The 12351-nt window shown below is 39.9% G+C and overlaps 1 protein-coding gene across 27 annotated transcripts in view; it reads right to left on the reverse strand.

Annotated features, from left to right (window-relative positions):
• Positions 1 to 1364: 1364 nt before the first annotated feature.
• The window catches only part of camk2g2 (calcium/calmodulin-dependent protein kinase (CaM kinase) II gamma 2), a 65060-nt gene continuing 54073 nt past the window's right edge, over positions 1365 to 12351 (reverse strand). For 4 of the 27 annotated variants that reach the window (XM_046834220.1, XM_046834330.1, XM_046834279.1 and 1 more), the window contains 7 exons: positions 10589 to 10633; positions 9963 to 10017; positions 7557 to 7640; positions 5380 to 5455; positions 5094 to 5188; positions 4654 to 4902; positions 1365 to 4361 (listed from right to left, as the gene is read on the reverse strand). In XM_046834220.1, coding sequence (XP_046690176.1) covers positions 4670 to 4902; positions 5094 to 5188; positions 5380 to 5455; positions 7557 to 7640; positions 9963 to 10017; positions 10589 to 10633 — 588 coding nt within the window. In that variant the 3' untranslated portion in view covers positions 1365 to 4361; positions 4654 to 4669. Of the gene's footprint in view, positions 4362 to 4653; positions 4903 to 5093; positions 5189 to 5379; positions 5456 to 7556; positions 7641 to 9962; positions 10018 to 10588; positions 10634 to 12254; positions 12333 to 12351 lie in introns of all 27 variants that reach the window. The other 23 variants (XM_046834313.1, XM_046834406.1, XM_046834400.1 and 20 more) reach the window with 13 other exon arrangements.

The raw sequence follows: 12351 nt of genomic DNA on the forward strand, positions 1-12351 counted from the left end.
TTCGGGGAAGAGAGCCCTCACTCCATCTTTACATGGTGCCCTTTAGAGAAAAGCACTCAACCTACAGCTACAGCAATATTCCTGAGGCGACTTTGTTTGTCAACCTGAGTCACACAAAGTCACACTCAGGTCCTGCAATCATTCTCCGAACTGGAGCTTCATGAAGGGGCGGAGTTCTAAAAAGGAGCAAAGGAGGGAGAGGGTTGCTACCAATGTCTGCTTACATGGTGGAATTCTGTGCTGCTTAAAGGGAGAACCTGCACTTGTCCTGTCCATCAAGCCAGAAAAGGGGGATGGGGAGACAGGGGCACACTACTATGCTATTAATAGGAGCTCATTCCTAAATGTAATAGATGACAGACACATTAACACATTACCTCAAAACTGCTTTTTAAGAGGCAAGTCTGCTTTTGTGGTTTAAGTCACAAACCTTCATGTACCTCCCGATATAAAATGTTACCCAAGTGTCAAATCTGGGATATGTACTTGAGCATTGTTATCATAATCCACCCTCTCACCCAGACCGCCAAAACAGTTCTGAATGGCGAGGCATGAATCCAGACTTGGCCACTTACTTCCATTGCCAGATTTTAATGCTTGTGCCCATTGTAAGTTCTTATGGTGGTAAACAGGGGTCAGCATGGGCACACTGACCAGTCTGTAGCTACACAGCTCCCTGCATAGGCAGGCTGTAATGCACTGTGGCACCTTTGCTATACAGTAGCTCTTCTGTGGGATTGAATCAGACGAGTAAGCATTCACTCCCTACACGCACCAGTGAGCCTAGGGCACACATTTTTTAGTTTCTTAGTTGTGCCTACCTGGTCCACATTTGGTAGGAACTAACAACTGCACAAGGAGCAGGAGAAGCATTTTTGGATAAGCTCAGACACAGTCGTCTAGTCATCACAGTGTGTCTCGTCAAAGTCACACATCAACTACGAGAGTGACTGTTCGTTTGCTGCCATATATCCCAAAGAAAACAAAACGACATATAAAAGAAAAAACCCTGGGAATTCAAAGCAAGGCATTCTAAATCAGATATATACAGATCTCAGCTGCTTTGTATACACTTTGAACATCTTTTGACGACTAACACCCGAGGAATTTCACATCCTCCTCATTTGTTAGAGACCAACCTGTAAAAAAACAAAAACAGCTCTTATTAAACGGTCTCAGTGTCGAGCCCTAAACCGCAGTCTTTCAACCAAAGCATGCCGCCGGTGAGATGTGTTCGGTGAAAATGTTCCTCGAGTTTCCATGTAAAAATGCATGTTGTTCCTCAGCTCATCTCTGTTCTATTTTACTAATGATCAATGGACATTCAAATCAATGTAAGCAGGATTTCAGAGAATTCAGGCACCTTGTGTTTAAATGTTTTTATTAAATACTTTCCCATGTTTCAATAATAACAAAGCTATCATGAAGATCTACAGACATTCAAACAAACACTTGATATTTTTTTAACTTTTTTTTTTTCATTTTTAAATGGTTTTAATAATTGTATGATCATGCAAAAAAAAAAAAATCCAGCATCCAATTAAAAACTCAGAGTATAGTCATATGTAGAACCATCATATGGTTACAATGCAATAAATTGAAGAGAATCTGGGAACATACCAAGGTAAGGCTTTGTCTTTTTTTTTGTTTGTGATACATCACTTCGTTTAGCATTTGAAACAGAGCCATTTTCAATTATCTCGAGAATGCAGGTAGCATACATATAGATAGATAGATAGATAGATTTTCCATTTTTAAGTAAACACAGACAGTGAAAACTAGCAGAGTAGACATGCATATTTTCCTCCTTCTGTCCGACTGCATATACGGTGTGGTTGTTAAAAGTGAGCGGCTTCAGGTTTTCAATTTACTCTTTAAAACTCGCCCACGTCTTGCAAGCTAAACACACTGTCTTAACAGGCATCTTTTCCTACTTCTGAAACACAGTCATCCATTTCTCTTTTCAATTTTGATGGGTTTTATATTAAATAAGGAATAAACCCGGGTTGTGTTGTTTTACATAAACATTCTGCACGGCTGTGTGGACGCACAACGATGGGCCGAAGAACAGACACTACAGAGACCCAAAACATCACCACACTGCAACTGTACACACACACACACACTGCACCAGGGCGCAAAACATGAACACAGTGTGTGATGGGGTGGCGGGTGTCACAGTTCTGTGCACTTCCTGGTGTGTTTAGCTCTGAGTGACTGAGGACAAGGGGTTTCTCTTTTATTTTTCCCCAGTCTGCTAAGTGTGATGTAAAAGCAGAATTGCTTTGAACAAGGTAAAGGGATCTAGCTGTAAGCCTTGCCCCTGTTTAAATCACTGATATTCACATATACAACTACATTACTACAGTGAAAAAGTGTCACACGGATGTTGCCACACTGATACACGCACACAGATACGCCCAGAAGTGGAGCACACCGTGTCTGAGCAGTAACATAGCCGCACCAGAGTCAAAACCTACACGTGACAATTTGCATTTACAACATGATTCTGTTTACCAGTGCATGATGGAGTGTGTCTAGCAGTATGTTTGAGGGTGTGTATACAGGGAAGATGGACAGAACGGGAAGGACGTGCACATCTGGCACAGCCTAGGCTCTAATCTCTGTCTACAAATGGGCACTGTGTACGTATTTACAGTTTAAGAAAATATAGAATCCAGAATAAACATCAACACTAAGAACACTAACATTAGAACAGTACAACACAAAGTGTCACAAAGGGACCTACAATCCAACTGCCTTTAGCATGATCACGTTCTCTGTTCTCGTCAACTGATAAGTCACATGATCACTGGTTACTCCCTTACCCTTTTATTAAACATGCTCGAGCATCACTCACAGTGAGTCCGGAGACAGAACAGGGAGTGGAAGAACAAAGTACGTCACGGACAGAACACCACAGGCAGTGTGCAGACACACACACACACACACGCATGGAGGAAGTGTATTACAGCTATAGACTGGTGTCAGAGTCTGTCTGAAACCTGGGGGGATTTTTTTTTTCTAACCTGAAGTTGCAGAAAAGTCCACGCAATGTGAACGCAACAGCACAGCGTTTTTGGCTTATGTGCAAAACAGTACAAGCCATTTCTATTCGAGTCAAACATGCTTCATAATAGTCTAAAAAAGTATAAGCACATATAGCCGGAGCTCTAAGAAGCCGATCCGAATGTGTAAGAGAGAAGAAGCAGTCTGAGAGCCAGGATGAGGTGAATAGTGTTTAAGCTCCTCCTACTGGTCAGAAGGAGATCATGAACACACTAATAAAGTAAGTTGAGTGTTCTGAAACTTCAGGTTCTATTATATAGCTTCAAATAGACAAACGAGTAATAAATTGACTGAACACGTGTGAGGGTGTGCCAACGTGTGCGTGTTTGTGTGTGTGTGTGTTTTACAAGGACTTCTTAGAGCATGATGACACAATGAGTGCCAAGCGAGACTGAATCTCACACACACACACACACACACACACACACACACACACACACACACACACACACACACACACACACGTGCACACATCCTCGCTCCTTTCTTCCCTTTTATAATTATCAGTGTACAACTATATTAAACGTGCCTTGCTTTTAAAAATCTGCTTTTTTTTCTTTTCTTTTTTTAAAACACAAATAACTTGAAAATACAGAATTATTCAGGAGATTAAAAACAGTTACACAAAAAAAAACCCTACAAGATACTAAAAACATTCCTAAACTCCTCCAATCTTTAACCAAATCAAAGGATTGCTAAAAACAACTTCATGTCAAAGTCTAAATCCTACACTTTGGTGACATTTTATTGATATTAAGTAAGAATTTCATTTAGCTCATTAAATATCCCACCCATTCCATTGGTTTTCTGAAATCAGCTATACACAAATTAACAAAAAAGAAAACAAAAGAAAACAAAAAAAAAACAACCCAGAAACAAAACCCACCATCTACTGGAATACCAGGCTTCCTCTTAAAAACTCACATTCCTGATTTTAAACCTCCATCACTTTCAGCCCTGTTAACAGTGTGAGGATTGAAAAAAAAATGTACAACATAGTAATACTTGAAACACTCTTGCTGAACAACGGGCAGAAGAGATGGACTCATGGGTAAAGGACGAGACAGCGCCCCCTGTGGGCATCAGAAGCATGCAGCATTCGGAGGGCGGGGCCGCTGCCATCACCGGCCCCCACATCTAGCTACGGTTGGACTGAAGTGGTCCTTGGCCTCAGCTGGCTTTAAATTTTTTTTTTTTTACTTTGAATTTTTTCCCCCTTTTGTTTTCTCTTCCGGCCGGGCCCTTGGCACCAATCCGACCACTGAGAAGACATGCTCCAATCATCAGGCAAGCTAAGAGAGACACATTTTTATACCTTAGTTAATGATTTATACAACACCATTATTAAGAACCCTAATGTAAAGCCTGTATAAGGCACATGTTTAATGTATTATCTGTATATACTATAGTCAGTGAGCTACTGTGGGCCTTTTTAGGTGAACTTCATATATGCCTGCATGTTCACCCTCTATCCATATACTAGTAGCACCCAAGTAGTTTCTCCCAGGTTAAGGACTTTCATGAGCATTAAACTTTAGTTGGACAAGTGTTGTTGAAACATGGACTGCTGTGTGAGTGGTCTACCTGTGCCTGGTGTCGTTCATTGTAAAGGGGCAGCAGGTGCTCCGGAGCAGTGAAAGTGCACATTAAGCCACTTGGAATCACGGCGGTGCCACACACGTGTCTCCTCTGACTGGCAGCTGCGCGGGCGGCCCTGGCTGTCAATGTACTGAGTCAGGCGGATGTAAGCGATGCAGGCTGCATCCTCTCCGATCAGATGTACGTGAGGATTTAAGATGGTGGTGTGCACTGGCTTGCTATTCTTACTCAAGACTGTAGGCGAGAGCGAGAGAAAGAGAGAGAGAGAGAGAGAGAGAGAGCGCAATATTCTAACTAATATTGTATCACATTTGCTCAAAAATCCCTCCAGAATCAATTTTATATTTAGTTTATCATCAGCTCATTAAATTCTTGAAGCTGTCCAAGACAAAGTACAACCCCAAACAGAATGTGTGGTCACTCACGATTCTCAAAGTAGAACTTGTGGAAGTCCATGCCTTCCACTAGGTTGCCCAGTGCCTCCGGCTCAAAGGAGGTTAAGCCAGGATCACAAATTCTCCTGAAATAAAAGAAACCATGGAAGCAAGAAAATAAAGTTTTACAGGTTGGGGAAAAAAAACATGCTCATAACCCGCATCAACTAAATACAAATAAACCCAACCACCATAAAATATGTTGTAACCACAAGAATAAATGCTCATTAATACATCAAGAAAAGCTTTTATGATTATTTATAATTCATGCACTTACGTATAGGCCTCAAAGTCCCCGTTGTTGATGGCCTCAATCAGCTGCTCAGTAATTTTGATGATTTCTTGCTTGCGTGCTGATGCCCAGAGAGAAAATAGGTAAATTAGAGAACCCAATATTGCATTTTTACTTAAAAAATAAAACAAAACAAACACACTGCATGCTAACAGGTGCCAGACAATCAGTAGGCTAAATGATCACTAATTCCTGACTACAACCTACACAAACAGTAATGCATGACTACTGGAAGTCTGAGCCACATCTGACTAAATACTCAATATTAGAGGCTTCATAACTTCTCTGGTGTAGCTCCTGCTAAGTTGGAATAAAAACCTGCAGCCACTCCAGATTCTTACAAATAATAAATAAATCGATCTAAAACAGTCTTGGATTTGTTCTAATACTAATGAATTTAAAATCCAGATCTTAATCATGCACCAGAAACATAATTACCAGTCTGTGACTATGCCGATTTGTTTCTAGACTTTTGCTAAAGGAAAAACTGATGTTCGGTCATAAGCAAATTTCCAGGAGCTGCTATATTGTGTTAGAATGTGTGAATAGCCCAGATCAATGTAGTTTGATCAATACTCAGGTTTGTATGAATTGTCCTTGGCAGCAGCAAGACGCCACTTGCCCCAGCTGCATACTAATGTTGGCTATGAGAAACCTGAGACAATGTCTGCCATGAAGTAAACGAAACACAGAACACTAGAATTTTTGAGAAAGTGTAACTTGTGACGTTCATGTTTGGATTAGAAAATAATACTTAATACAAGAGACATTCCACCAGTCATTGTTTCTCTATTTTCTATTGTGTGTCTTCCTAATTCTACACTCTGCAGTCTAGAACTTATGTCAGCTGGGGCAGATACAGCAGGGCATGAGCACTGCCCTCCACTGCGTTACGCAATGCACTGCAAGACAATGGCAAATATCTACAGAGAGAAAACTATGCCACACTGCACGCAATCTGTCTAGTCACTCCATCTACAAACACACTGCAAATTCTGAGCAAACCACAGCACATTTCTGAAAAAAAAAGCCTGAGAGAGAACAGAATAGTACACTCAGGAGACAGCAGGTGGCAGCAGTCACCTGTGTATGAATACTCGCTCCCACTTTCACTCACTCACTCACACACACACACACACACACACACACACACACACACACACACACACACACACACACACACACACACACACACACACACACACACACACACACGGAGCATTATCTACAGGAGTGGCAGTGAAAGCAGGCTAGGGGGCTGAGGCTACACATGGTAAACATTAGTAAAACTACATTGCAGTAACAAGAGAAGAGTTATGGACTAGAGCAAAGAAAGCTGAAACTAAAAGAATGACTGAAAAACCTCAGCCTTTGTCAAACTGTTAATTCCTCAATTTGTACGTATGCATAAGATAATTTACAATCAGAAAAAGAAAGCGTTCCCTAAATAAAAAAAAAATGATCTGGGATTTTGCTGGATCCGGCGCTCTGTGCTTTAAATTCATTTTATTGCATTAGTCATTCTTGAATTATCAGCAACACTGTTTACAGGACCACCTACAGCAGGCCTTTAAATGTAAAGCACTATTTCTACACAACTTCATTTGTTTAAACACCAAACAAATATTGGCTTGTTTAATGTTTAAATCTTCACTGGCTACGTGTGCGTTTCTCACAGATTCTGGTAAGAAGGCACACGACAGGCTTTGATTTAGTTGGTGGATAAATATGTGCCACAGTGAAATACATAAGAGTAATCAATTTAATTTGTAATTAGATACCCGGCTGTCAATACGTCCATGACGCTCACGCCCCGCTGAGGCAATGAGGTCTTTAAAAATGCTCAATCTTTAAATACCACTTCATCTCTTTGAGGTTAACCAGACTATAACATTCAATCCCTTATTAATGATTGAAATAAGTGTAAATATTTGATCAATTCAGGAAAACCTGCAGTTTTCAGATCAAATCAAATATCATGGAGTAAAAACTAAAGAGATTAATTACATTGGCTGTCTCACAAATGTATGTAAAACATTTCTGCTCCAAAAATTGCTGAGGCTTTTTAGATCATGATGACATGAAGGAACAAGAAATAACAAGGTGGAGAAATTTGCTAGAGAACAGATCAGGGTTCAGCTCTGCCACGGAAGTTGACTTACTAGGAGGCGGGATCAGGGGAGGAAGTGACTCCTCAGATGCACTGCACTGGCTGAACACTGCGCTGTCACTGTTAACCCTGACAACTGATAACCATGGCCCAAAAAAAACAAACAAAAAAAAACAACACATGACTTGACACATATTTACCCATTTTTGGGAACATGTGAAGCTTTCTTCATAGTACTTTATGGTTTTTCACATGGATTGTACTCATGTGTGACATATACGTGTGCAGAAATCCAGAACATACAGTGACATGAAGGTTACAATTCCTCATTCCATTTAATGACCCCGAAGACCTTTAAAATGCCAAACTAAGACATTTAAGCTTTGACAAAAGAAAGTCTTTGTACAAGACAAAGTCTAAACAATGTTGACTGGAGAAAGTGCAGTTGCTTAAACGGGTGTTTAAAGTTTAGTCACAAACCAGACCGTGGTTGCGCATCATTCACATTCCACTGACTGCTAAAGAGACCAGGCAAGTTGAGACCTGCCTACAAGATCTGTAATCATGTGAAGAACACTGGGGTGACTCCTACAGGGCATTCCACACTACATACTGCAAAAACCCATAGCTTTTATATCAGTTATTAAACTGTAAAAAGAATGTGGTAGTGGGGAAATAATAAATTCCTATGAAATACTACATACTACTAAACTTTTTAATACCATTAAGAAACCAATTTTAGACCTATATCACCACATCAAAAACAAGGCAAGTATCCCTAAACATGTACGTCCCCATAACTGAACAATAAAATCCATTTCGTGTCTGTGGTACAATCCAAAAAAAGATTGGCGCCAATAACTGGAAGCTGATTGGCTGTTACATGTAGGTCTGATTTGTAGTTGTAATAGAGCCAATTATATTTGGACTAGCGAAAGAAAGAACTACAACACCAGCATTTTAATAAACATTAGAGGTAGCGTTACATGTACATCGGAAAGGTAAGACCCGTTTAATATGATTTAAGAACAGTGAATTTAAGTGATTTTCTAAGACCCTGTGGAAAAGCTGTAGTTCTGATCCTCTAGCAGATGAACATTTCTTATTTGTATCCATGTAGAATACATTGTGCTTGTATGAATATTATTTTCTATCCGTAATGTACATGTGTATATTTGGGGTTTGTATGATATTCACCGATTTCCATTTGTAATAGATAAATAATGAATTCATTAAAATGTTCCCACATGTGAAGAAGAGCAAGATGGTACTGCAGTACTTTGACCTCACAGTGAATAATACCTCGCGGAGAGAGACACAGCTAGTGAGAGTGGAGAGCAAGAGAAAGTGTGTGGGATTGTGTAAAACAAACTGGAAAAACTGCTCTGTCCAAAGTCCACATACTCTCACTTCAATACAGAATGTGGGACCTTTGGGCTACTCTGCCATGACGTGAGGCAGTATGGCTGTTTTGGCTAAAAGAAGAGTGGGAAGAGTAAATGTACACCATTTTTTTACCTGGTATCTCAAAGTAGTTAAGGAGCCATGACATGGTGTCCAAATTGGCCATCACTTCATTTGCAATGTTTATATATAAATAAATAAATAAATAAATAAATAAATTAAATTAAATTAAATTTCATACTCTTTCTCCATATGCTATTTTAATGCACTTAGTAACTGGCCGTACTTTTTTTAATATTATCTTTTTTTGTTTGTTTGAGTAAATTATGATTCTCTGAAAAAAAGCAAAAAAAAACAAACAAAAAATATGGCAACACTGTAGAAGATCCACTTACCTAATGTTCAAAATGATAAATGTATTATTTGTTAGCCCTGGTGTATTGCATATTGCTGCTTGTGCAATGTGATTGTTGTAGAGATAAACAGATCTGAGAAGTTGTGACAGATGTGCTCACCGCACTAGAATACATTTCCTCAGGCTAATAGAACTAGGTAGTCTTTTGCATTAAACGGAAACATGATCTAAAATTTTTGCATGCGCAATTATACCTAAATTTGAAGCTCAGTGTCTTTTGAACATTAACTAAAGTAAACCCTTGGTCCTGCATCTACATCATCGTTTTCTCTCTCAACCTTATTGCTGAAACATGATCATCAATCAGTCCTATCCTGCTTTATCCACCACTGAAGCCACACTGTTCTTTTGCTGCTTCTGCTGACCATCGCAATCGTGTAAAACGGTCAACCTTTCACTCACAAAGCCTCCATCATTCTAGCTCATACATATTCCTGCACAGACCAGGTGCTGTACTTCCACACACACTTCTCCAGGACAATATAAAATAGTACATTATTTTGCAAAAGTTTCCATGCATCACACCACAATGTTAATCCCAGTCCCATAATCCACCTGTGAGCTAACCTGTTCAATTTATTATCTGTGCTGAAGAGAAGAGAAAAGACATGCAGATTACGTGGAAGGTTGATATTGTACCTTTCCTACCTTTCATGTCCTCCTCTTCTGTAGTGTTACAACTCTCCAGGGACCCCTGTAATCAGACGAGAGGAGGAGAGGGAAAGAAAACAGACCAAAAAGAGATAGACAGAAGGTTAAAATGGTCACTAAACACTTTTTATTTTGTTTGGCAGATATACAGATGAGAACACACACACACACACACACGCGCACGCACGCACGCACGCAATTCTTGATCAAACACACTTCCTCTATGGAACACACCTAACCCTGCACAAACCAGCCATATCCTGAGAGACAGCAAGCTCAATAAGCCAGGCACCATTGCACAGTTAGTAAATGGGACCTACACAAGTCAAGGACAGTGAGTTTGAACAATAAGGCCCCAATATATATACAGTCACTAGTTAGTCAGAGTTAGTTTGGTTCCTTGAATACCAATTCAGCCAACTGGACTAAAACCTGACCTAATTTGCAAACAGAAACCAAAACATTGTTCTGATTTATATTTTCATTCGATTGGCTGATTTGCAATCCAAAGAGAGCTCTGGATGGTTCGTTTCGGAGAGTGGTGATGGTAGGGTATTAGTGGTGTTAGTGGTAAACTGCAGAGCGTTGCTGAGCGGGGAGCCGAGGCCGCTTACCTTGACGCCGTCGGCTGGGTTGTGCATGACAGTAGTCTGTGGTTCCTGAGAAAGGCAGGAGACAGTTTACCATGCAGAGGAGGGGGCAGTGGGGGGGTTTAGATAGAGCCCCAAACTCCAAAACTAACAGCTTAAACCTAGACAACTATTACTACTAATTGCAGGTGCAGAGGCTAAAGCACACACATCGCAAGAAAATGAAGCAGAGTGGAAGCTGTCGAGAGCACTATGTGAGATCTATCTGGACAGAGAAATGCTATGCTTGGGGCTGCTGAAGATTTCGGTAAGTAGTAAAGCAAATGTAAGAGCAAAGAACAGGGATATCAAGTCATGTAACCCCATTCACTAGCTCTCTCTCACACACACACGCGCACACACACACAGCATATATCACTTCACAAACATTGAACGCACACTCCCAAAACACGCACACCTGCTACCAAGCACAAAACATCAGAAGATGCAGTTCCAACATAGAGCCAGACAAGTTCCCCAAATGACTCAGAGAATTTCAGCCCCTTTGTCCATTTTATCCAAATGTCATAAATGCCATCTTCCAGAATGACACAAATGGCGAGAAAGAGAACGCCTCTTCTGTGGATAAACAACAGACGAGGGCTGTGATCCAATTGTTGGAGAACAGAACAACCTTTGAAAGCAGCTCAGTTTCATAGCTCCAGGGTTGTTCTTGGGTGTGTGTCTTTTACACGTTTAGTTTTTTTTCTATTTTATTAATTGTCTTGTCATATAACTTGCTTATAGCATTGATGGTCACAGCCAACGGACGTTTCGTTGATGCCGTCTATACTCTTAAAAGCAAAGTAATGTAACTGATTGGTGTTCTGTTTCTTACAGAAGTTATAAAAAGCCAAGTGCACAAGTTTGCATCACTACAAAATAAATAGTATGACATGCTAGAAGACAAAAGACTCCTGTTCTTCTGATCTGTTGTCTTCTTGATGCAACTAACTATGAAAAGTTATTAGAACAACACTTGACACAATTGGAAATAAAATGTAAATGTTTGACATTTAATTCATTTCTATTAAAATGAGCAATACACAAATACTTGATCATAATCAATCTCTGTCTTCTCTTTTTTTTTTTATCGCTGAAAGCATGCAAACTCTTGCAATCAACTCTAACTTCTGGGTAGAACACGGCTGGTGTAAAAGCAGGGTACTGCATCTTCTAAACACATTAGATTAATCTACTTCCTATACCACTGAATCCTGTTTCACCTATTCATGCGGTCAAGATACTAGATATCAGCACAAGCTCATATCTAGCACATTCAAAAATACATATGCTTTGATTTGTACCAAATAAAACTTTGAAAGATTCATTTATACAGACATGGCTAGCTGTCGAAGCCAAGACAGTGCAATGTTTATTTAATCTGAATTTGTGGAGCAACAAGTAAAACAGGACTCATGACAGGATGAGATTCGGTACGCCTGTGGTTTTAGTTTAATTCATTAAAAACAGAAGCAACATCACACACCGCTTAACCGAGGGCAGATAGGAGGGATGATTAAAGTCAATTAAAACTCAAAAACAAAAACAGATGAGACAGGCTGATGGAAAACCACTACATGGAAATGTGTTGATAGACAAATCAAACATGAGTAAATGAAATATGAAGAAATAAAGAGAGATGAAGTACCATTGGTGCTGTGGATGATATGCTGCTGTCTTTGGTGCTGCTGCTTACTACACTGTTTTTATTGTTGTTTGTCTGTGGCTGGGGCAAAAAGACAAAA

Source organism: Silurus meridionalis, chromosome 2 (assembly GCF_014805685.1).
Source record: "Silurus meridionalis isolate SWU-2019-XX chromosome 2, ASM1480568v1, whole genome shotgun sequence".
Classification (NCBI taxonomy): domain Eukaryota; kingdom Metazoa; phylum Chordata; class Actinopteri; order Siluriformes; family Siluridae; genus Silurus; species Silurus meridionalis.